Raw genomic sequence first — 25,610 nt, 5'->3', positions numbered from 1 at the left:
CGCAATAGTAAGAGTTTATTTATTTACTTTAGTATTGAACGCATTATGTTTTCGTTAGAACATAAGCTGTATCAATGACGTTTACAGTTATAAAACAATGACTGTGCATTTTAAATATATGTATTTATTGCGCGGTCAGAAAATAAAACGTATTGGATAATTGGATCACGCTAGCCAAACATTTTCTTAGGAACAAATTGATATTGAGGATTTTCTTGTAAAAATGGTTGAAGATGTTTATTATAATATCAAATAATCATAGAGGTAAGAATTTATTTATTTATATTATTGCATAACACTTTATATGTATGACAACATGGCTCTATCGATGACCTTTAGTAGTAGTTATCGAAGAATGACTATGCATTTCGTGTACATTTCATTTATCTACAACAATGAGTGGATAAGGTGTCGTATGGAATAATAGTCGAATAATAGTGCAGACCATTCGGAATTAACATTTTTCCGAAAACAAATTGATAGTAGAAATATTTTCCATAATATGACTCGGAGCGATATTGAAAACAAAATAAGCGACATTTAATAAGCTCCTCCGGAACCCCGTAAACAAAATATCGACTGAACGAGAAAAACAGAAATTCTTTTTACGTTTTGCTTTGTATCTTATAAACTATTGGTGGTACGTGGAAAAGTTCCAATAGAAAGTTGCAGTTAATAAAATTATCTGTAAAATAAGACCTATTACGTTACGATAAGTCCAATTATTAGGTCGCAAATTAGTAAAAAGCGCAAAGAAATCAATTTTTAGTAGGAAATGACCACAGACACCTCCACGCACCGTTTCTAACTCGACCGCGCGAAAACGGTAACTAATTGCATTATTTCGGCAACTATAAAATAAGCTCGAGTGTAGTTAGAATAACAAAGGCTCAGTTATATGTTCATATAATTAACGCTGACCGAAAAACTAGTTCGTATAAAGAAGGAACGGATAAGCGAAGTTCCACTGTACACAGTCAAAATTATCGAATGGGTGTAAAAATGTGTCTGTTTATATATATGGGTGTTCGGCTATGGACATAAAAAGATTTAAGGGGTGATTCTTGAAGCTAAAATAAGATGAAAATCAAGAATAAAAAAAATTGTGTTTTCAGCTTTGTATTTTAGTTACTGACAATTAAAAGGTCACCGAAATACCCCTGTACGCGAGCAAACCTCCTTGCACGAGCGAAATAGATCAACCAGAGCAGCAGGATGCACAGCAATACTCAATCGAACATGGGCAGCAGAGCTTACCTGGTACAAGTCATAGAGAAGATTGTGGCATTCCGGATGTAAAGTATCCTGCACGACATTTCGTAAGAAAAATCGTAGATTAAATATTAAATCTATCTACTCGTAAAAATCCGTAAGGTAATCCGAGGTATTTCGGCTGATTTTTAATTATCAATAACTAAAAAACAAAGCCAAAAATGCAATTTTCTTTTCATCCTTAATTTTTATCTTATTTTAAGTTCAAGAATCACCTGTTAAACTTTCTACACCTGTAGCTGAACTCTCTATATACAGCGTAGCCAACGAACTCTGTCCACTTGAAATATGTTTGTCGTTTCAAACAATATGCGAAAATATTTCTAGCAGAAGATACGGGATTTAAAGGAATACACAACATGGTAATAACGGTTTCTTGACAAGTTATTTGACAAGATTTCGTCGCAATACACAAAATTCCTTATGATAGATTTATTTTAGCGTCTATGATACACGAATTATACATATTTATATATATTATTAGTACAATCTTACAGAATTCGGTAAAGATTCTAGTATAAACATCGTATCATCGAATGAAATTTTTAATTCCTACAGGTAACTATAGATACATATACAGTCGTAGTTTCGTAGTTATTCTTTTCCATTCATGTGTGTCAACGAATTAAACATATCTCTCGAAGCTGAATCGCCTCTTCTTCATTCTTATATATATATATATATATTATATATATATATATGATCAGGATTATCGTAGAGATATCTCGAATTTCATGATTGACTTCTATAAATTACTTGCTCCTCTCGGGATGACATATTAAGATTAACTCATATACACCATGTCATTTAAACATAATTGCATTGCTTAATATAAATTAGTACATCAATACCTTCGCAAAACATTCAACTCGCATGAGCACTAATTTCGACGAAATTAAAAAATTAAGCTGTGTACTTGTATTGCCTTGCCACTTCTATTGTTGTTTACAATTTCATAACCTTTTACAAATTTTTATGAGCACTTAAAACAATATCATAATACCATACCGCAATTCCTGAAAACTTAGTAGCGCACAAAATTTTTCTCTTGATGTTATATACAAATTCGGCTAGCAAATTTTGAAAAGCGATAGTAGAAATATCAATTTTCATAGATAAAATTGAAATACAAAAGAAGGAAACCTTCTAATAATATAAACGTAAAGATGTAAGAAGATAAAAGATCACATCACCAGTTATAACATCAAATTGATTGTAGTTAAATTACTTGCAATATTTTTTGGAATGTCATCATTTGTTTTTTATTCCACAAATAAAAGCTTTATTTCGACTAACGTAAGTAGAAAAATTTGTAACATCTAATAAATTTGAACGTATGTAATGAAACACATTCACTTCGGTTGAGTATCTGGTTGAGTTTGTGATTGCTGTTGTTGTTGTTGCTGTACCTGCTGGGGATGAATAGGATGTGCAAGAGTTTGCAATTTAACTTGACTAGGACCAGGACTACCTCTTGCAGCTGTAACGACAGGTTTACCCTGAGCAGGTGCAGCTTGGCGCAATTGAGCACTACTTGCAGTCATAACTTGGATCGTCTGTTTCAAAGCAGCGGATGCGACTGGAATTACTCTCGTCTGCAACGGAGACTTTGCTAAAACTACTTGTCCAGGTTGAGAAACTGCTTGTCCTGTAGAAACCTGAAGTCATATTTTATTTTAAAAAAATATAAGAGAAACGAACGATGTCAACAAAATTGGCATCTGAGGTATATAACATACATGTGTAAATTGTTGCATCGCTGATGGTTGAACGTGTTTCATAACTTGTTGAATCTGCTGCACGGTCATAGTCGCAGGTAATGATTTCTGTTGCACGATCAGTTGAGTCTGAACACCAGTTTTCGCAGCGACTTGCGTTAGTTGTGCAACTTTCTGCGCTGGCAATTTTCTTTGAGTGATGATTTGTGGATGCAGAGCGAGTTGACGGATTTGTTGAGGTGTTGCTGTACGTACACTGGCAACGTTTGCAGTTTTTACTAAAGTAGCAACGGGAGTTCCACTAGCTGATGTTCCAGCTTGTACCTGCAAACCCGCCTGAGCAAATATTTGGGCCGGAGTAAGTCCAGTCTGCGCAGGTACCTGTACTTGAGCCACAGCTTTTGCTTGTTGCTGCAAAGCCTGCCGTTTTATTAAAGCAGCCATTTCTGTCTCTGATACTGTACGAGCTACCGTCTGTTTTCCAACAGTTGTTTGTGCAACAGTGCCAGCAGTTATATTCTGCTTCATCAACGTAGCCCTTTGTTGCGCAGCGGCAGCTGAAACGGCTACCGATACCTTTTGACCATTTGCAGCAGCCTGTGCTTGCAATACCTTTAGTTGCTGCTGTCGCAATAGAACTTGCTGTTGTCGGTAATATTGTAACTGCGCTGCAGTTAAGGTTTTAGTACCCGGAGCTGTCGCCACGGTAACCCCAATACCTTTCTGCGTAGCCACGGGTGAACTTTGTGCAGCAGATACTAAACTCGCTGTTGCAATTCTTTGAGCGGCTTGAAGATTACCGACACTAACAACGGTTGGCGTCGTCCGTGCATCTTGCATACTTAACGTTCCTCCTGGTCGGGCTTTAACTGTCGACGTAGCAACTGTCGTACCACCCGTAGTAACATTACTAATTGTGGTAATAGCTTTCATTGTAGTTAACCCTGTTGTGACGGTGGTCGCAACTTGCGTTAGTTGATGCACTTGAGGACTTGAGGTATTTGAAATATTTTGTTGAGCTTGTTGTTGCTGTTGCAATTTGATTTGCTGCTGCTGCTGCTGAACTTGTTGCTGTTGTTGTTGTTGTTGTTGCTGCTGGTGCTGCTGTTGTTGCTGTTGCTGTAATATGCGAGCGGCTACTTGTTGTTGTTGCTCTGCTGATAAAACCTGGATACAAAATATTGAATGATGCCATTAAATGTTTAAAAATTTCGATAATTAAAAGATATTACGCCTTATTATACTAACAGCATGTTTCAGTTTCTCCTTTGCGATCCTGTCGGCGCGTCGCGTTGCAACTTCTATGGGAGCTAATGGGTTATCATATTGGATACCACATTCAGCTAAAACTGCAGCGTTGGTAGGATTTTTCATTAATGGGTTAACGAGTAACGGTTTAACAGTAGGCGTTCTCTTATTCGAAACAGATTTAATGGTGTCAAATCTCTGACAGCACATTAATGTAAACGAATGATTTTTATCCTGATTATATAACTGAGACGTTTTCATTGGCCTGTTTGTTTTACTTTGTTGCTAAAAGAAGACGATTAAAAAATGATAATTTTTTTTCCAACAAATATCTCTCGTCAAATGTAGAATAAAAATATCTCGATATACCTCGGAAACCTGAGGCATTTTGTAAACCCCTTTCTGTTTCTTTTGTTTCTTCGGCGTAGTATCATAAAGTAACTTTCCCTCTTCTCTTGGTACTATTACAGATTCGTATCTGCTTCTACATTGTTTAGGAGATCTATATATTCGAGAAGTATTATTAACTATATCCGCAACCAAATCCCAATTGGGAGTATGACCAGGAGATAAAATCATCAAATTCAGCGGCAGTCCTTGATAAACCTGGATTGCTTGGAGGAGGGCCCAATCCTCGTGTATCATCCAATCTAAAACGTGTTCTTGGTCCGCGGAAGACTTTGACATATGCGACGGCTTTATACCAGGCAGTGGAATTGGTGGTCGAACTATACGGTATTTATGTAGTTTCATATCGCGACGTATTTTCATAAGCGCTGGTGAAGGTCGATCGAATAAAGATTTCGGTGCATAAACAGACTCTTCCTTGTGTCGCATTTTAACCGCTCGCCGTCCTACATAGAAGATAAACAATTTAATATACAATTGAAAAGAACAATATCAACTGTATATGTACATAAAGAAAGTACCATAGATAGATTTGTTATAAATATATAAACTACTTACCATCGCGATCAGTAATTCCAGTTTCAATCCTACTTCTTTTCTGTTCCTTCTTAATGTATATCGGAGGTAATTGTGCCTCTGACATAGGAGTATTTTCATAAAGGAATCCCAAGGAATAGTCGATGTAAACATCATTATCTGTTGTAGGAGGTGTAGGAGGGCACCACATCTAATCATTAAAGTAAATTTTACATAGATTAAACTGAAAATACAAATAAATAATGGATGAAAATAGAAATAATATTTCTATACTAACCGGCATTTGCTCCATATTGTCATCCGATAACCATATCTGCAAGACATTAAAAAATACGTCTATGAGATCCGAAAGTTACAAATAAAAAATCTGCTTCAACAAGATTTAAAAGAAAGATTACGAAGAACGAGCGTCGTGTACGAAGCACTCACTTTTCAAACATGACGAATAATTTGAAGAAAAAATGATTTCTTCTTCGTTTTTATATAATGTCTTCATATGTCTTCTATTAAATACAATCGAAAAAATGCTAGAATGCTTGAATAACTGAGTAATCTTGGAAGATTAAGGAAATGAATAGGAAATATACATACATTTTGCTCGTTCAAAGGCTCATTTTTCTACTCAAGAATTTCATTACTTCAATCCCGCGTAGATATTAAATATTGTACAAGACGCTCATTAATGTGCCTGCTTATACCTTGGCTGACTCCAAGTTTGGAATGGCAAAGGCAGTGTTTTGGTGCCATTTTTTAAATAATTATTTGGAGCTTTCTACTGCATGCTATTATCTAATATTTGCAAAAAAAAATTCTTTTCTTTAATGTGCGGTCATGATAGCCTTGCCACACCAAAACATCGCGAGAATACAAGATCATTACTTTCAATGATCTCAGTATATATAACCAAGCACACTGAGCAAAATTTGACACCAAAACGGAACTGAACCTTTGATCGAACAGACTTGGATCCGCACCAAGAAATAAGAAAACACATGATCTTCATAGCAAGGAATATTTTGTTTATTTCCTTCCTCGGACTCACTCGATCATACAAAATACAGGCACGCAACTTAAATATTACAGTGGGGCATACCATTAAACGAAGAATCTCTTAAGTCTAATATGTAATCAGGTCGCGACCTTGCGAAGTATGTAGAGTACAAGGCGTTACACAAGAGCAAAGTACGTCGCATTCACAGAATTATTTCTGCTCTTTTACCTCTGACTCGACTGTTTATTTCTTTTTACTTAAGGAATCAAACGCTACAAAATCGTCGCAAAAAGCGAGACTTTCGCAACGTACTAATGAGCTAAGCTGTAATGAATTTTTTTTCTCGTCTACATATCCTATTATAATACAATCGAATGCCTTCTCTTATTTCTTTTATCATTTTCTTTCGTTTGTTTTTATCACCAAGTATAAATTACAATGTCAATTAAAGACACTTGAATTCTTTACAGGAAAGTACAATTTACAATGCTAAAAATGTTACACGTATGTACTTAGTACAATAAAAGAAACATCTCTCACTTATCTTTAATTTTGTGAATATATACAAGAATCATGTGAAAATTAAGAAACAATTAGAACTTGGTTTCTCTTATGCGCACGCCGCTCCAGGTAGTAGTTTAAGACAATTTTAATGTCTAAATTATGAGAAATATTTATACAAACACGCTGCTAAATGTTACAGCGATAAAGTTTTAGCGGGACTCAAGATATAGTACCGCTACTGAGTTTTTCCAATTGAGTTGTTTGCGAAGGAGGAGGAGGAGTAAGCTGTGTACGAATCGACTTTTTCATTGGCGGTATCTGCTCTTCGTCATCTAGCGCGTCAGCTATTTGTGATTCATTCGTTTTTCCACTTATCAATGGCTTTGCAAACGATGACAGTCGTGTTCGTTTAATTTTCCTTCTTAATTTCTTTGACCCGTCTGATGAATCATAATTAGAGTCGTTGTCCAAATCGACCAATGCTATCACTGTTGATTGTATCGGAACCTTATCAGTTTTAAGTTTAGAATTCAATGACGTATTTTTGTTCAACGTCGGTGATTTTCCTGCCTTATTGGAACTGGTATAAGTACTTGCTACATTGGAAAATACATTAGAGGAAACGCGATCTCGAGAACCGGTATCCAATCCAGAATCACACCACCCATCTACTTTACAATTCGGAGTAACATCTGAAATCCTAAGAACGCAATTTTTCCCTGACGAATCAGATGCGGGATTGGAATTAGAATCGGCGTTTTTTTTATTATTTTTCGTGTCAGAGGAATTGCAATTAGATGTTTTTGTATGAACGGAACTAGAAGCTTTACTGGTATGATTACTTCGTGTATCCAAAGTAAGAATAGCAACGACTTTAGCAGTTCTTTGTGGTTTCTCGTTAATTTCATTAAAGGAGGATAGTGTTGAATCATCTTGTTTGGGAAAGGTTTCTGATACAACCGCGTTACCATTTGAATCTGTGTTCAACGTTTCTGTTTTTCCAGACAATGGTGAAACGGCAGAAGACTCCTCTTCCTGTGATTTCGAATCAGAAGACGAATCTATCTTTCGAATGTGCTTGTTCCCTTTGTTTGACACATGATTAGGACCCTTTGCCGAATTTAGCGTAAAATTCAATCCAGATCGAGTAACTCTCGATCCTTGTTCAAAAGTGGGAACAGGTGTATCCGGTCGTCGTTTCGGTGTACTTGTAGATTCACTATTTCTTTTACATCTAGTTGAAATAGAACTAGTGCAATCCTTCGAATCGGATGTTGGTTTCATAGGTGGTATTGAACTGCTTCTTCGAAACACAGTTGGATTCAAAACACCATTATCCAAAGTCTTTGACCTACGCGTCATGGGTTTTTCATATGACGCTGTATTTTGTTCTTCGTTTCTTAGTGATGAGCTCAAATTTGATATAGACCTCGTCGCTAATCGTGGGGAAGATCTAAAGCATTCAGGCAAAGGAGTGTCTGGTCGTCTTTTTTGCAATGATTTTGTGGAATTTGAATTCGGTGGAGGTGTTAAAGAACGAATTGCACTTGACCTTGTAATCCTAGAATGTTCTATTGTCGGTCGAGGTGTGTCGGGCCTTCGAATCTGTGTTACTTTGCTAGTTTCTTTTCGATGAGTATTCGAATTTGAATTTGAAATTTCGCCTCCTTGACTTTCATATGTATCACTACATAATATCAAATTTTTATTTTCAGTATTTTCTACGCTAATGTTTACTTTCGCGCTTCTTGTAGTCACTCCGTAAGATATTGTATCTGGTTTACGAAATTTAATCTTATTTTCTGTATTAGATTCAGATCCACTTGATTCATTCGAGCCTAAAGTATCAAAGGAAAAGGTATTGTCACTGTTTTGTATCGATGAGGTCGATTGAACTTTTGTATCATCTTCGTCGCGCACACATTCATCTAATTTAGTATAGTTTTCTTCTTGTTTGCTGCTACTAGGTTCTTGACTAGAGCTTGATTCTATCACAGAAATGGATTCATTATCATTGACAGACTTATTTGTTGTATCTGAATTTGAAGTACTTTCATCGTATTGTTTATTTGTTGAAGTTTCTTTCATATCCATGTCTTCTTTCGTTTCGATAGGACTCTGCGCTCTTGCATCATTTTTTACTCTATACTCGTCATTAGAAATATTTATATCTTGGAGCTCGTCTACAGCTTTATTTTTTAATACCTTGGATTCCGCGTTAGAGATAAGTAGTTCTCCTTTTAATCCCGTATCTGATTCATCAATGGCAGATGAAGTTATCTTACTCTTAGAGACAGTATCACTTACTAATTTCTTTGTTGTAGATTCGGCATTTTCATCTGTATCTTGAACGACTATTTTATTCTTTAAGGGGGCAATCAATGAATCTTCCGATATATTAATTTCTTCATCTATCTCCAAAGTCATTGAACTTTTCAAGCATTTCGAATCAGAAATTCTTTTTACCATATTCGATTCCATTACAACTGAACGAGGACTACTATTCTGTGAGATCAAATCAACGTTAGAATATTCGGAATCGTCATTACAACTTGCAGCACCTTCTAAATTACTAGATTGCGCCATTGCTATGGACATTAACTTTGTAATATATATTGAAGATGTGGTATTCTCTGTTAACTGTTGTGCTGCTTCACCACCGTCTTTGTTATCAATTATACCTTCTTCTAAATCTTTACTCTGTTCTGACATGCCCGATGAATTACCTGATTGAGAACACGTTTCTATTTCTAACGAATCTAAAGGTATGGTGGCATTAGATTCGTCTATGACAGTTTTATCGCAGTTCGATTTTGGCGAAGAAGTTGCAATGGTGCAATGATTTACAATCACTTTACAATTTTCGATGCTTTCAGATCGCTTTTCATCAGCAGGCAGGATTGTACTTTTTTCAGCATCTGTATGTTTTAAATCAACTGTTACCATCTCTTTCTCATTCACAGTATTATCTTCTTCATTGGGTTTATTCGAAATGTTGGTATTATTTAACTTTTTAGGACTTGAAACTGGTGGCAAAGGTAAAATGAAACTTTCTTCTGCTTTCATCCTCATTTCAAGCTCACGTTGTTTACGCAAATTGCTGGCTCTACCTCGGCATTTCGGTTTTATACCAGGCAAGATAGGACTTACGTCCAATGTCCACAAATTAATTTTAACATTTCCCCTTGATCTCGTCCGTGGACTGTTCAGATCGAAATGATTTTGACTAAATGATTTATTAGAACGGTTCTTACGTTTGGGATATCCGCCCTTTTCAGAATCATTTTGATCGTGTGCCTCTTCCTCCTCCTCATCCTCGTCGCCTTGACTTTGACTTTCCGTATGACTCGACTCTTCGTCAAGGCTATCTTCTACCACATCTTCTTGTGACTCTGATTCTGATTCTGTAGTAGTCTCAGTTTCACTTTCTGATTCTTGAGCACTTTTACTAATATTCTTACGCGAATTCCTCCTCCTATTCGGTGGGAGTTTCTTATTGACTAATTTCTTAGAATTACTAGCACTATTAACCTGATTTTGCGCATCCTCGCGTCCAAACGTCAAAGGCTTCTCATCATCATCTGCTAATCGCATTCTCCTTTCTTCCTCCTCGCGCAACGCTCGTAGCCGATCCAACTCCCACTCTTTCTTCTGTTCTTCGAGTTCACGTTCGGCTGCTGCAAGTTGTGCCGCAGAAAATGCACCCTCTGATTCCTCGACAAACTTCATCGCGTAACGTTCTATAGGTGTTAACTATGTACAAAAACACAAACATTTTTATCGATATACATACTAAAATCTGAATAAAATATTATAAAAATGAATAAAAATGTTATTTTACCTGAGATACTAAATTTTGTACTTCAAGCTCGGCCTTGCTAACTTGCATGTCATCTCTGTCCGCGTCATCCAAGGGTATATTTTCGTCAAATTCTGCTAAATCAGCAACAGCCTCTGCTTTAGCGGTCTTTGCGGCTTGAACATCAAGATCCTCTTCAGCAGCAGCAAGAGCACTTTCAAGCGCACCCATCGCTACTTTATCCTCTAAAGTTTGACCTTGGTTATCCTTTTGCAAAAACTTCTCTCGATCTCTATTTTGTTCCAATACTTCGGCCATTCGAGTCGTTGCATCGTTCTCCGATTGATCGATGTTAAACAGATCTTGAATCGTAGACTGTAAAGATAATTACAATCATAAAATATTATGTTTTAGAGCATATTTCTTCGTTAAAATTTGTCAAAATACTTACACTTTTGAAATAAGCAGTTGTGAAATTACCACCTTCGATGGCTAAGTCTCCAAGTAGTCTCTTCTGATTGGCTTTTTTCAGAATATTTTCTTCTACGGTTTTTTCACTTACTAACCTAAAACATGTGAAGAATAATTAAATATATTCATAAATATAATATACGTATATTATATTTTTTATATATACCTGTAGATATGTACATCACGTGTTTGACCTATTCTATGACACCTGTCTTGTGCTTGGGCATCCATCGTAGGATTCCAATCACTATCATAAAATATAACAGTGTCTGCTCCTGTCAGATTCACACCTACACCTCCAGATCTCGTCGATAAAATGAAACAAAATATTCGTTTGTCTCCATTAAATCTTTCCATCAAAACCTACAGTTCCTCGTAAAATAAACCATGTTAAAGAACAATAAAAGAAATAATGACAATAATTTACAGTAAATAATTATTACCTGCCGCTGATCTACTTTAGTAGTACCATCCAAACGTAAATATATGTGACCATGAAAATTAAGGAAAGCTTCTAATACATCTAACATTCTGGTCATTTGTGTAAAAATTAAAACTCTATGGTTCTCAGATTTAAGCTTTCTAAGAAGTTGATGTAAAGATTGCAATTTTCCACAGTCGTACTGTATCAATCTGGGATCTGGGAACTGCGTCATCATTGCACTAGCTACTGGATGGAACAATGCCAATTTTGGCGATAGTTGACGTTGTAATTCCATTTGTATACGTCGTTGAGCGAACAATTTATGTGGAGGAGGATGAGAAACGTGAAAACGTGGCGTAGGGGCGCACACAGCAGGAACATGTACAACAAACCTAGCATATATTATATTACGTTAAGGATAATTAAATAACTTCAATAAATTACTAAACACTAAACTCTCTTTTTTTATCAATATACAATACCTCTCAAAAACTTCCTTCAGCTCCTCAACAATTTGTTCTGTACTTTTGATCGCCTCTGCAAGTGCTTCTGTGCGAGAAAAAAACTGCCTTCGTGTACGTGCATTATCTTTAGCAGTTGCACAATGAACCCAACCATTATGCCACCGACATGCCGTAGATGGTTTACCAATTCTTAATGCCATAAACAAATCTTCTCCATAGAGAGGGCATGCGGCACATCGTCTTTCATTAGTATTTGCAAGTAGACGAAGTTTAGCTTGTCTTCTTTGTTTCCGTTCTTCTTCTAACTGTGGCTATAAAGAGATATTATATTTTAAATTTTCTAAACCTTTAAATCCCTCGAACATTTACAACCTTATTCAATTAAGATAATTACCAAATAAAATTCGGATTTTGGACGTTCTTTCATTTGTGCCTTTTCTGATTCTTTTTGTGCGTGTCTAGTAACAATACCACAACGGTTCGATTGTTGTTGAGATTGTCCATTGCCAGTGGGAGACTGTGCAGTGACATTAGGAGATGCAGTAACATTAAGAGGCGGCACCCTCATAACGGGTCTTCCACTTGTTCCGCTTGTAGTTGTCACCACTCCTCCTATAACTTTGTTTACTGTAGTTGCCGAGGTAGATAGGCCCATTAAAGATTTTGGTAAAACTTTCAAACGTGGTACACATGGAGTCATTACTGGAAATGAAACTGTAAATATAAACAATGTTAATCATTTGTAAACAAATTTAAATAAGATCTGAAAAATATATCAATTTACTAGGGTAGAAATATTGTCTATTAATCCTTTGCGGACTACCGCCGAATATATGCGTTCTGCGTAAGCCATCAATTTGGCCGAGGAAGTCATATATGCGTTTGACGAAAACAACTGATAGAACCAAACGACTCATATATGTGTGTCCGTTTATCCTGTGGAGAATCTGTTACATACATACTACATATGTTAGAATTTGACACCTATGAACGAAAAGCGCGTCTAAGCAGAAATGTGCGCTGGCAATTTTAAATGACTATCGCGGCAGCAGCTCGGCCCAACGGTACGGTTGACTTCGAATCGTCCCGCCCGCAAAGGGTTAACATACAGAATATTGTAGTCATGCATTTTGTATTATTTTTTAACATTCATCTAAATGCATACAAATGACATGAAAAGGGATATATGTATATGGTGCACATTTTTTGAACACAGAACATAAATGAAATCAGTGGGATATGAGCACTCTTAGGACAAACCTGTGTTAGTGTTTTGTTGATTTGAAGTCAGAATGATATGTCTACCAATAGATGTTTGAACCACTTGTGCAAGATTAGGCATTGCTATTCTTTGGACGGAATCACCTTGTTTAACTGCAACTGTTTGCGTTGCTAGCCGTTGCAGTCCATCTATAATATTTGCATTCCCTACTGTAATCCTCTGTGCACTCGTTGCTGCTGTAGTTGGTGTCACTGTTGTACTCTGTGGGTTATGTGCTAGTGTTCCAACAGGAATTGCTATTTTCGAAGCAAACACAACAAATGTTTTACACAAACTGTGACTCACAAATGTTAGGTTATAATTAAATGTAAGTTTTGTTAATGTGCTCTCGGTTCTAGAATGCTTATAACATGGGAAAACTATAAACAAGCTGGCCCGAGATCAATTGCTCTAGCACCATTGCAAGAATGATTACACAGCGATAAGTTTGAGTGCAACCACTGATCGATGATGCACAAGGATTCCAGGTTTCGGATATAAATATACGTAGTAAACGTGTAAAAACACACGAGAGAAAACCCTCACCTTTCACACTACCCTGATGTTGAACTAATTGTACGGAATATCCTTGCAACTGTTGGCCACCTGCTACTTTTAGTGTGACACCTATGAATTTATAAAAACAGAGAAAATTAATTACAAAAATTGGAAAAATCCAAAATATGAAATGCCTATAAAATCATTCTTACCTTGCCCTGGAGTGCTTTGATTATTTGCTGTTTTTATTAAAGGAGATGTTCCAACTTTTGGAGTAGGCAATATTCCAGTCAAATTCTTTAATTTTGTTTGCGTCTGCCGCGGTACGGATGACGGTTTAACTTGATTAGATAATCTAACATTAATTTTAATCTTTCCAGGTGGACATCTCGGAGACGGATCTGGTTGTGTGTCTATTTCTTCTATAAGCTTTCGTGGTGTTTGCAATCGTCTGACTCTATGCGCCACAAACGCAGTAAGACTTAACTCCAAATCACATAATAAAAGATTAATACTAGATAGATCGATATGCTATAAAGTAAAAAAAAAATATATTATACTTTCCCCTAAACATAATTAGTATTAGAAAAAATTAAATTATATATTTTACCTTAAATGGATCATAATCAAGAGCACTCCATACTAACGAAGCTGTGACATATTCAATAGCTTCCATTTGAAATGGTGATACAGTAGGTCTAACTTCAAATAAATTTGGGTGGTTGCATACCTTCCGTAATTGCATTAATACATTAATCACACTTAACAGATTGCCACTAGCGAGGGTCTCCTTTGTTCTTAATGAAAAACAATTATATATATATATTCATATTACATAAATCTTTGTGATATAAAAAAAATGACAAAATATGTAATGCTTACTTTGCTCTGGACATAAAATCATCGTATAGGTATCGCTGACGTTTTGACAAACGGCACATAACGACGTGCTCATACTTTTTGGGCAATTGTTTTTCTACTTCTGTTTTTAATCTTCGTAATAAAAAAGGCCGCAAAACCTACAAACAATATAATTGCTATATAAATAACATATAACAGAGATACACAAATCTAGAGGAAAAGATCGATACTTCATTGTATCATTGAAAGTTGTAAGTGTTTCTCTAGACAGGTTTCGTATGTCAAATCAATACTTTACGACAAGCGAGTTTTAATAGAGAATTTTTTTAATATCTCGCTATTTATATAAAACAGACATGCGATACGTAATCATCATATATCTGTGTCGGTAGCGAATAACTGCCTACATAAAACAAAGTATATAAAAATAAATTACGTACAGACCTTATGCAGACGACGAATAATATTTTCATTGTATTCACTATTCCCTTCTATCATCCCAGTAACAGGATTACTAAACCATTCTTTAAATTCTCTATGTGACTGGAATACATTCGGCATTAAAAAATGCATCAATGACCACAGTTCCATTAAGTTATTCTGTAGAGGTGTACCAGTAAGCAATAATCGTCTGTAATAATAAGGATTTTTATATATAAGCTCTACATATAATTTAAAGTAATATATTTATAAATTATATTACCCAAATAGATATTTACCGTTGGGTTTGAAAATTCAATAGTAATTGCCATCTCTGTGATTTGAAATTTTTTATATTCTGGGCTTCGTCCAATATAAGATATTTCCACTTTTTCCTTCTAAAGCTTTGATGATCCTGTATAACCAGTTTGTATGATGTTATGCAAATATGAAAAGCGTTAGGTTTAGTCCAACCTAAAAATAAACAAAATATTACAAATACTGTTATTTCCACTTATATTTGTTCAGAGATAAATTAATACCTGTTCTTTTTTGTTTCCTTTCTTTTTGCGTTCCATAATAAGTCAAAATCTTAAATCCTGGACACCATTTCTTACATTCCATTTCCCAGTTGAGCATCACAGATGTTGGTACTATTATGAGATGAGGACCCCAATTTCCTTTTTCGCATGCCAAATGCGCAAGTAAAGCAATCGTTTGTATGGTTTTACCCAAACCCATTTCATCTGCTAAAATACCATTTAATTTCCTGTCGTACATTGTAACAAGCCAGTCTAATCCTATATGTTGATATTCTCGAAGGGGATGTTTCAGAAGAAATGGAATTTTCGTAACAACCTAAAATTATATCAGTTTCGTTAGACAGTCATACATAACTTTATTTTAATTCGTATAATTCGTATAACTGGTAAAATTTGTCATGATAATTCTCTAAAATAAATCGATGAATCAATTTACTTGTTAAAAGAAAATCACTTATGCTTTAGCCTTCGTAAATGGTCATGTGCAAAATATTGTTACACAACCTTGGATGAAAGGCTGAATAATTGATATACCCACAACGGAAATACAAAAATATTTCAATGACACATACACTGGTGGTAAGTAAAGTATTTCCTTTAGGTTGAATACTTTCTGCCAATGCCGCGACGTTATCCATTTCATCGCGAGCATTTGAATGGTCCATCTCTGCAGTCTATAAAAGGCAGAATGACCAATGCAATTATTTTTTTGTATACAAAATTCCTATATGAGGTACTAATGAAAACACCATCTTACCTTATCATTTGATGATTTTTCCATGGATACATCTTCTAAGAGAGATTTAAGTCCGATATCGGCTTCATTATCAGTTTGTGTTTGAGACTCTTCCTCATCAACTTCGTTGTCACTCTCTTCACTTTCACTTTCGTTACTCGTAGATTCCTCGTCATTTTCCTGAGCTTCTTCTTTTATGCTTTCTTTATCTGACTCTACACAAATAAATACATGTATATACGTATTATAAATTTTCATGTTTATTGGATTATTATAACAAATGTTAATTTTCAGACAAATGCCTCAAGTCACATCAGTAACAGGAATTAAGAATGAAAACCATTTCTTAAACCATCAGGATCGGTAGAATATCATCATCAATGAATAAATATAATATGGCGAAAATTAACTTAAATAATATTAACCTTGAATAGGTTCTTGTTCAACATCTATTGGCACATCTGACATGTTACCGTATTTGGCCACAAGTTCATCAATAGATATTTCATTTTCAGCCTAAAAATATTAAACTTTTATAGAGAAAATCCATAAGTCCTCTGTAATAGCTAGAAGAGTATATACATACTTTAAGATCGTCTAATTCTTGTTTATAATCCGCATTTTCTTCCAGTTTTTCTTGTTCCATAATAGTCTCCTCCTCATCGGAGGATTCATCCGATGCGGCAACAAAATCCATATCGCCATCTGTTGTCTTTTCATTCTCCTATTAATAAATACATATAACAAATTTTTTATTACAGTAAAAAATAGTGTCATTAAAACCCTTGGTCTAAAAATATTTTACATACCTCCTCTACTCCTTTTGATACAGGTGATAAGCTTTTATTTCTATTTTCCAAGTAATCAGGTGGTAGCTCTTTAAGGAGATCTTCTAGGGGTAGTTCTGATTCTTTTTTCAACAGTTCAACCTCTTCTTTATGATTTGTCACAGATTTCAATTCTTCTTCGGCTTTTGCTATGGTTTCTTCATCATCATCTGAGCTTTGGTTTGGTTGAAAATCCTCTATATTAACAAGATTAAAACTATTAACATAACTGAAATATGATGAGCTTAGGAAAATGTATTTTACATACCATCAGAATGAGATTTGCCGGGTGGTATTGGGGAAGAAATACGCGAACTATTCATGGAGGCTGGCACACTTTGAGGACCATCAGTTTTATTGAGTCCTTCAGTTAGCCATGTTGAATATTTCTCTGTTTGACCCACAATAAAATTTAAATGTTGATCTAGTGCCTGCTTTCTTTTCTCCTCAAGCCTCGTCTGTTGTTTATATTCCACTAACTTGAAAACAGAATATAAACATGAAATATACATTCAGTCTTATAAATGGTTTAAGTGCTATATAAAAATATATGTCCAGCATCTCTTCTTTGATTATACCGTAATAATAAATACAACCATACACAGTGAGCAGACTTTGCTGTTCCCACAACGAGCACACAGTTTCAATTGAAATACATTGAAATTGTCGGCTTAATAAGTGTGGGGTAAAATCTTTATTATTATAGTTTACAATTCTAACTCTTTATCTTGTTACTTACTTTTTCCACATTTGTCCAGAATGTTTTGATTTCTTTAGCAATAAAACTAGCAATTTTCTTTAACCTAAGTTCTTGTGATTTTTCAGCTTTTTGTGCTTGAATTGCTTTCTCTTGGAAATATTTCTGTACCATACGCGCACACTTTTTCGCTGCAGCTTTTTTCCACTTTCGTTCTTGAGCAAAGTCAGCAGCTAACCAAACCATCTCTTCTAACAAATAGTCCCAGTGAGCCTTTGTACGAGGTGGTTCCTGCACCTTAGGCAACCTTCTTTCTGACCATAATCCTTCCCGCTGTAATTCCGCAATCCTTTGCATAACGTATGCTTCCTACAAACATTTTATGTGTCAAATTATACCAATTTGTAGTTATCACAATAATTCATTAAATGTTGCATAATTGCATAGAAATTACTTTACCTGTTTTGCCTTCTCTACAATTTGCTCTTGGTTATTTGTGATATCACATGACGTAGCCGCATTAGAGGCAGGTAACTTAACAAGTTTAACAACAGGCTGAGTAGGTATAGTAGGCGCAGAAGATGTTTTTGTAACAGTAGTAACAGTAGCTGTGGTGGTGGTAGCTCCAGTAAAAGTAAGGGTAGGAGTAGTCATTGTGGTAATAGTTGTTGTAATAGATGTAGCTATTGTAGATTTATCTATCACTGGACTTGCAACAGTTGTTGTCACAGGTTTCGGTGAACCTGGAACTATTGGTGCATTACCTGTAATAGTAATAAAATAATTTAATACATGAAGAAATCTATTTAGAGAAAATTAAGAGTATGTATACGTGTATCAACAGCGCCCTTAGGCTGAAAATGCATATTGCTAAACAACCTTACATATGCTGCGAATTAATATTTCCACAAAGAGTGAACTGATCCAAAATGTATAACTTGAATCAGCCGTCTACTGTGGAATACTCTACAATATCAAAAACAATATACTATCATAATACATAAATAATTAACATAAACACAGCTGCAAGTTCCTTTCAAAGGTATAAATCACTAAATGAAAATGAACTATGAATTTAATATGATTGTATTAAAAAATAAAATAAAAAAATTGCATCTAATATGAAAGAAAATGGCCTATTGTATTTTTTTAAATGAAAATCGTTGCTCTTAGTACTTTAAGGAATATACAATACTATTTTAGTACAAAAAGTAGCCATATCATGTTTCACTCACCATATCATGTTTATTTAATGAAACCTATAATAAACTGTTTCACTAATAATGCAAAGTAATATCTAGTGATATTTTCTCAATTAAGTGAAATTTGTTTTAGATACATTGAAAATAATTTTACAGAATTCAATGAAGATTATTTTTAAAAAAAAGTAAGGAGTCTAAACATCAAACGATAAGCCTGCAGTAATCACCTATAATGAGCGTGGGTGCTAGAGTAGAAGAAGTAGGTGGAGGGTGAGCGGTGACTGGTGAAGACTGAATTGCTGCTCTGAAGGCAAACACCATGCCATGGCGGCCCCCTTGAGGCCTACCTGGTACATGTCCTATTATGCAAAGTAATTACATATTTGGTTGTTGTAAGATATATACTAAAACTCCTAATTGCTTTTTCACATTCTCAAAAAACTACTTATTAATAGTGAGAAACTAGTATAAGTACCTACATATAGAACATATTCTAAAATATGTTTATAGTTTTTGTGCAAGATTAATACATGATTAGAATACAAGATTACACATGAATTGAAATTATCTTTTACTCTATAATATTTATACTTTTTTGAAAATAATGGTGTGCCTTTTAATATTCTAGTGAAAATGATTAGTGTTAAATGTAATACGTCTTATTAGGAAGTAAGATTGCTATAATATAATTTAAATTATCAAATCAGTTACAAATGTATTCACAATGACAATATAATTACCTTGTTGATTAAGTTGAGCTACTGCAGCAGGCAATGTCGTGGACACCGCAACTGGAGCAACATTCATTCCAGAAATTTTTACTTCTGTACACTGATTCACAGGAACTATTGTAGAAACAGTTGTTGCAGTTGGTGTTAATGGAATTTCTGATATTGCTGGCAGTGGAGCTGTTAAATCTTCATCATCATCATCTGGATCTAATCTATGCTGCCGTAAAAAATGCAAACATTGGGGTGTTGGAGGTCTCTTCCTCCATGTTTGAAAATCCATTATATTGCCTCCAGCATGAAGAAAGAATAACTCTGTTGCATTCTCTGCATATCTCTCTCTTATTGCACGCATCCTTTTCATTTTATGTTCCATAATTCTCCTTCTATAACCCATTGCATCATCAGCAAGCATAGTATGTTTTTCAGTAGAATCTGTTAATTTCAACTTTTTTCTTGCAGGTGGTGAATGCATAGAAGCTTGAGAGGTTGGTGCAACAAACATATTTCCAATAGAAGTTCGAACAAGTTTTGGAGATGTTGCTAAAACAACTTTAGGTGAACCCTGACGAGTAGGAGATGTAAGAGGTGAACTACTTGCACCTGCAACTCCCACACTACCTGCACGTGGTGGTGTACCACTGATATTAACAATTCTTGTAACACCAACTTGTTGAATGTTTGTATTTGTTGTTGCATTACTTGGTATAACCTGCAATCATATAAAAAAAACAAAAAATCGTTAAATTTTTATTATATAGCATTTATTATATATAAAATTTTATAAAAAATGATATATAAAAAAAAGTTACAAAAATTAGAATACAGTAAAAAATATGTACCTGTGTAAGACCAGGAACCTGTGAAGTAATAACAAATTGTTGTCCAGCACCTGTAGTAAGGACATTAAGTCCTTGGGCAGTAGCAAGAACTTGTTGTAAATTAACAGTCTGTTGCGGTGCACCTCCATTGCTACCCCCATTATTTCCTCCACCCCCATTGAGGGGTGGTAAAATAGGTGCAGTCTGCTTATCACTCATTACACATTACACTATGACATAAAGTAATAAGAAATGTTATTAATAACTTTGTCATTTGCAATTGAAAAATGAAGGAATGAAACAATTTATCATTTGTAGCAAAAAAAAAAAAAAAATGATACATACGAATAAAATATTGATAATATTTATAGAAATATAAATGTATACAAACATTGAAACATTACATTAAAACTGAAAAATATACTTCAATAGATAAATATAAATATATGTTGTTACCAATAAATGTTAAATTGATATATTCTTATTCAAAATCCATATTTTTGTATAATTCTATCTATACCTTTATCTATGGAACCAACAATACAAATTTAAATAATTTCTAATTATATTAAAAAAATTATAAAACAAATATTTTTTATACTTTATAATAAAAGTAACTTTACTAATTGTGTTTGTTATTCTCATAAGTATCTTAGTAATAATGTATCAAGCATTAAATATTTTAATCTTTGTACCTTATATTTATCAAGCAAGCTTTTTTTTAAAAGCTATAATGTTTGTATTCAAAACAAATTAATAAAAAACAAACAAATAGGGAAAAGAAAACAAACAAAATGAGCAAATTAAAAATTGAAAAGATATGAAAATAAATTGAAATTTTGCTTCTTTGCATTAAATTGAACATTTCTGTAACAATTACATATCTATTTTGCAATAAAAAAATAAACATATGAAATTGATAATGAGAGAAAAAGATGTATAAGAAACAACAAACTAAAGCTTCACAAATTACTAACAACAATTTATTTTTCAATTATTTAAAATGTATATAAGCAATTTATTATTTAATTGTAGATCAAATATGTACATTTCAAGCTTATTCTAAGTAAAGTAATCTCAATGGTTCAAAATGAGAACGTTAATTGATTTGTGAAAAAAGCGCCGAAATCAAAATTTCTCCGTTGATCCAACTGATACACCACATTGGAATTTGTAAAACATGCGTATTGCGCAGAAGAAAAAACACCCTCGAAAATACGGCATCATGAGTAATAAGAACGTATCTACAATCAACCGAATAGTGAAATGAACGATGTCATTTAGAATATCAAAAGATTGCAACGAATACGCAAACGTCCAATATATCAAGCATTCAGGGCGTTCAAGTCTTTTTATTAGAAAAATGTCAATTTATCTTAATGTAATAACGACAATCATCACACCAGTCTATCAATTAAGCTTTTTAAGAGTGGAAACAGCTTTTCCGATCTTTTAAACTGTATCGCTCTCCAAATAATACATTTTTCACAATTGCGTCAGTGGAGCCTCGCGGCGATACAAAGGAAATTTTTCGTCCGCCATGTTGGCGTTGGTCTGATAGGAGGGCGGACTTACCATACTGTAATCACAAAATTCTGCAACGTAGGTGAGCCATCCACAAAAATAATTGTTACACCCGTGATCGACAAGCATTAAATTGTAATTAGGTACTTCACGTAATGTACAGTGCATGAGCTATATCTAATATTTTACAGAACATTTTCGCTCGACTCGCTCAAGGACGCACACACTTCTAAACATGGCGACGGCTCCCGACAAATTTCGACCGCGACCAGATCTTGAGCTGCTCGCTACTTCACGTTTACACAAGCCACGGTGAGATGCCGCTCCAACTGGGCGCTGAATCTACGATTGGCCGAATACAACCGGATACTTGGCAACGTGGCAGTATCAGACGTTCCCGATTGGTTACTAGTAAAAATATTAAAAGGGCTCGTTTTCCGACTAACAAATCAAATCAGCAACTATTATTTCTAAGTGTAAAACATGCATTCTTTACAATCTACCACTATATGGATTACAATATGCATGAAACCTATTAATAAAAAGATATTACATGTTATTACTTGTTGATAAGGATTGAAGATATATAAAAGCTTTATCGTATTTGGTAAAACAATTTTATCTGATTATCTGTAAAATAATCAAATTTCTCAAAACTGATCACAAAACGGCCGCTCTTATGATGTTAAAAATATAGAAATTAAAAGATCTTGTAACAGTAAATTATTATTATTATCCTTCGGTAATAATTTTATATGATTGTATAGTAACCGACAAATATAGGCATACATTACATGTAGTATTACATCACTTTACATTCCTGGCATCGTGTAGAAAGCAGTTATCCAAATGTTTCGCTTTAATTTATAATGCAAACAAATTGTTGAATAATATCATGAAACTACATATCTTTTAAAACATTTTCTCTTTTACTTACAGCAACGCACCACGTGATTCGTGCATTATCTGTATATAGTATTTTGATAATTAAGTATTATATTTTTTCTTGTTATTTTATTGTTTCTTGCTTTGATCATTATAGTTATTTATAAGGGAAAATGCCATACATATTATTGAAACACTTGTAAAAATATTTATGAATTTCATATTTTTAGTTGATAATATATTTATTCAATGATAATGTTTTCTATTTTAAATATACACAATTTCTAAAGTATTATTAACACGGTGTATTTATTAGAATAATAAATTTTGATCAAGTTTCATACTAAGCGCAACATGGTCGCCGCACTATATACACTTAAATATACCACGTGCTACTTATAACCATTATAATGTAACTACTATTAATAATACATGTAAGAGGTAGGAAGTAAAGTTAAAAAAGAAGAGAATTGTACTTACTTTTTCGTTAATTCCTTCTGTGATTTTCTGTATCCGTGAATGTGCACATTTTCTAGCCAAATTCGAAAAAATATATATCTATATGCTGAACACATGCGCAACTTCTCGTGATACAACGTATGCTAAACACATTTTCAAATGCAATGACACAGCCTCGATAAGTCTTCTCACAGAAAACCATAATTATATCTACGATAGATTCTACGTAAATCGTTATCGAATAATAAATGAAATTTCGTATACTTAAAGTTTGTGACACGTTTTTCTGACTCTACTTGACTCTACTAGGCTCAACGAGATGCCCACGTGCGATACAGTACGTACAATCGTAAGAATGACGCTGAGGTCATTTCGATACTCGGCGCATCATCTTTTGATTGCCTCTGCTACATTTACATTGATCTACGTAGTACGGGTGATAATGATTTAAAATTTTTACTTAAAATTAATAAGGAAAGATAACAAATTTATTAAATTATTTTAGAACGATTATAGATTTTTATACGAATATTTTCAAATTCTATTATGTTTCGATTATGATTAATCATATATATCATGCAAATTGAAGAGTAGGGTTACAATATAAATAATAATCTTAACTTTCCGGAAGTTCGCAAATTTCAGTTTCGATTAATTTAAAAAGAAAATTACAAAAAAGATTATAATACAGAAGTAGGAAGTTTAAAGTATGATGTATAGAACTAGCGAATAGCGACAATAACGACTGAAGTACTGACTATTTTAAATATGACAAAACTAAGTGCGGCCATAAATTCAAAATTATCAAGCTCTGTGATAGAGCAATTAGAACGTCAACACATTTGTACTATTATACAATTTGTAGATGAGGATCCTGATAGATTGGCACATTTTACAGGACTATCGTTCAAAGTATATATACAAGATTATTTATTAAAAAAATAATCGTAATAAATATTTCTGAATTAAATTTATTAATAAATAATAATTTTTATAAAATGTTAATTTTAAGGTTAAATTTACAGGACATAATTGAAATTAAGCAAAATATTTTAAAAAGGTTTGGAGGTATGATTAGAAATGCACTTGATTTATTTGAAATGGAACAGAATAATATAATTCCTACTAATTTATCAAGGTATATAAGTATGTTAAATACAAATGGCACTAATTGAGAAATTAATATTGAATTTAATTGATTAGTTTAGACAATCTATTAAAGGGTGGTTTATATTATGGTCAAATTTATGAAATATGTGGTGTATCTTCAAGTGGCAAAACACAATTATGCTTTGCAATTGCAACTAACATTGCACTGAAAACTAATAATATTGTACGGTACATTGATACAAAAAGGGATTTTTGTGGTTCAAGAATAGAACAAATTTTACTAAAACAGGATTTTAGTAAGCAGGTATATATAAATATAAAAATATAATTATGATTTAAAATGTCAGTAAAACACATTTTTATTTCAATTTTAGGTTATAGATGAGACTATGGAACGTATCAAAGTATGCTGTGTATACAGTATACATCAGTTGCTTAAAGTTTTATGCTTGTTAACAGTTAGTTTGAAAGAAGAAAGTGGAGAGTGTCGTACTAGGATTATAATCATTGATTCTTTACCAGGAGTAATTTTTCAATTTTGTAAAGATAGAAAAATAACAGTTACTTTAAATCAGCTAGCAAATTTGTGTCATTATATTGCAAAAGAATTTCGTTTGTCAATTATTATTGTTAATTTGATTACTCAGTGGGATGTTGTCAGTGAAGGAGGACCTAGCACAAGCTCAAATGAAAATTATAGTGTAACCCCTACTTTAGGAAAATATTGGTTACATATTCCTAATACAAGACTGTTATTGGAAAAAATTGAACTTGGAAAGAGAAAAATTTCAATTTGGAACAGTTGCCAATTGGAAGCAAATCTTACGTGCACGTTAACTATAAATGATTCTGGTATTTCATGTCCATAAATACATCATGTACATCTATAATTAAGTATAAGTTTATTATTACTTTGATTTACAGGGATCTTGTAAATAATATAAATAAATATATATACATATATTTTGTATGCTACATAAACTGTTTGCTAAATTATCAATAAATATGGAACTCATGTTATTCGTAATATATTAAAAATATCTATAAATAAAATAAATTAATTCTATTTTGGCATTTAATCATTAGAATTTTAATATCGATTAATGCGGTAAAAGTAATCTGATAGAATATAAAATATAGAATAGACTTGCGTAGTAAACTTTACGTTTACCGCTAATTTCAAAACTACAAGAACGTCGTCAA

At 33.7% G+C, this 25,610-nt stretch overlaps 2 protein-coding genes and 2 long non-coding RNA genes across 12 annotated transcripts; 3 read left to right on the top strand and 1 right to left on the bottom strand.

The window, feature by feature from the left end:
- Window positions 1-29: 29 nt before the first annotated feature.
- Window positions 30-2,143, top strand: LOC122566406. 2 transcript variants are annotated; one of them, XR_006316509.1, is made up of 3 exons: window positions 30-264; window positions 1,116-1,384; window positions 1,476-2,143. It is a non-coding gene; the product is annotated as an uncharacterized LOC122566406 (long non-coding RNA). The 2 variants fall into 2 exon arrangements; XR_006316508.1 differs by having other exon boundaries at window positions 1,116-2,143.
- Window positions 1,690-23,617, bottom strand: LOC122566390 (helicase domino). Of its 6 annotated transcripts, XM_043723574.1 has the most exons (33): window positions 22,005-22,153; window positions 20,451-20,659; window positions 19,621-20,320; window positions 19,108-19,239; window positions 18,138-18,442; window positions 17,721-18,047; window positions 17,250-17,460; window positions 16,964-17,178; window positions 16,741-16,878; window positions 16,580-16,670; window positions 16,176-16,369; window positions 15,991-16,092; window positions 15,419-15,734; window positions 15,176-15,350; window positions 14,901-15,087; window positions 14,478-14,614; window positions 14,206-14,392; window positions 13,808-14,126; window positions 13,644-13,724; window positions 13,097-13,354; window positions 12,231-12,550; window positions 11,855-12,147; window positions 11,392-11,764; window positions 11,115-11,311; window positions 10,929-11,043; window positions 10,520-10,852; window positions 10,210-10,431; window positions 5,461-5,496; window positions 5,205-5,373; window positions 4,608-5,092; window positions 4,239-4,523; window positions 3,012-4,157; window positions 1,690-2,930 (listed from the first exon to the last, which is right to left on the bottom strand). In XM_043723574.1, the coding sequence occupies exons 2-33, from the start codon at window positions 20,646-20,648 to the stop codon at window positions 2,625-2,627; spliced, it is 8,553 nt and encodes a 2,850-aa protein (XP_043579509.1). In that variant the 5' UTR covers window positions 20,649-20,659; window positions 22,005-22,153; the 3' UTR covers window positions 1,690-2,624. The 6 variants fall into 6 exon arrangements, with proteins under 6 accessions (XP_043579509.1, XP_043579505.1, XP_043579503.1 ...); XM_043723570.1 differs by lacking the exons at window positions 1,690-2,930; window positions 3,012-4,157; window positions 4,239-4,523; ... (2 more) ...; window positions 5,461-5,496; window positions 22,005-22,153 and adding an exon at window positions 23,319-23,617 and having other exon boundaries at window positions 6,182-10,431; XM_043723568.1 differs by lacking the exons at window positions 1,690-2,930; window positions 3,012-4,157; window positions 4,239-4,523; ... (1 more) ...; window positions 5,205-5,373; window positions 5,461-5,496 and having other exon boundaries at window positions 6,182-10,431.
- LOC122566404 lies at window positions 21,680-22,752 on the top strand. The gene is made up of 2 exons (XR_006316506.1): window positions 21,680-22,035; window positions 22,145-22,752. It is a non-coding gene; the product is annotated as an uncharacterized LOC122566404 (long non-coding RNA).
- Window positions 23,618-23,795: 178 nt separating the features above from the next.
- Window positions 23,796-25,473, top strand: LOC122566401 (DNA repair protein RAD51 homolog 4). 3 transcript variants are annotated; one of them, XM_043723615.1, is made up of 4 exons: window positions 23,796-24,209; window positions 24,323-24,435; window positions 24,501-24,711; window positions 24,782-25,473. In XM_043723615.1, exons 1-4 carry the CDS (start codon window positions 24,066-24,068, stop codon window positions 25,274-25,276), a joined length of 963 nt encoding a protein of 320 aa, XP_043579550.1. In that variant the 5' UTR covers window positions 23,796-24,065; the 3' UTR covers window positions 25,277-25,473. The 3 variants fall into 3 exon arrangements, with proteins under 3 accessions (XP_043579550.1, XP_043579551.1, XP_043579552.1); XM_043723616.1 differs by having other exon boundaries at window positions 24,310-24,435; XM_043723617.1 differs by having other exon boundaries at window positions 24,109-24,244.
- Window positions 25,474-25,610: the final 137 nt, after the last annotated feature.

This window comes from Bombus pyrosoma, linkage group LG3 (genome assembly GCF_014825855.1).
Source record: "Bombus pyrosoma isolate SC7728 linkage group LG3, ASM1482585v1, whole genome shotgun sequence".
NCBI classification, from domain to species: Eukaryota; Metazoa; Arthropoda; class Insecta; order Hymenoptera; family Apidae; genus Bombus; species Bombus pyrosoma.
Note: the sequence above shows the minus strand (reverse complement) of the source record. Positions and strands in the feature narration are given on the sequence as shown.

Coding starts and splice junctions, on each gene's coding strand:
- LOC122566401 (XM_043723615.1), top strand. CDS start 24,066: ATGACAAAACTAAGTGCGGCCATAAATTCAAAATTATCAAGCTCTGTG. Junction 24,210..24,322: donor TTACAGGACTATCGTTCAAA/GTATATATACAA, acceptor TTAAATTTACAG/GACATAATTGAAATTAAGCA. Junction 24,712..24,781: donor AACAGGATTTTAGTAAGCAG/GTATATATAAAT, acceptor TTTCAATTTTAG/GTTATAGATGAGACTATGGA.
- LOC122566390 (XM_043723570.1), bottom strand. CDS start 20,648: ATGAGTGATAAGCAGACTGCACCTATTTTACCACCCCTCAATGGGGGT. Junction 19,240..19,620: donor AGCTCAACTTAATCAACAAG/GTAATTATATTG, acceptor TTTGCATAATAG/GACATGTACCAGGTAGGCCT. Junction 15,735..15,990: donor ATACTTTACTTACCACCAGT/GTATGTGTCATT, acceptor ATATAATTTTAG/GTTGTTACGAAAATTCCATT.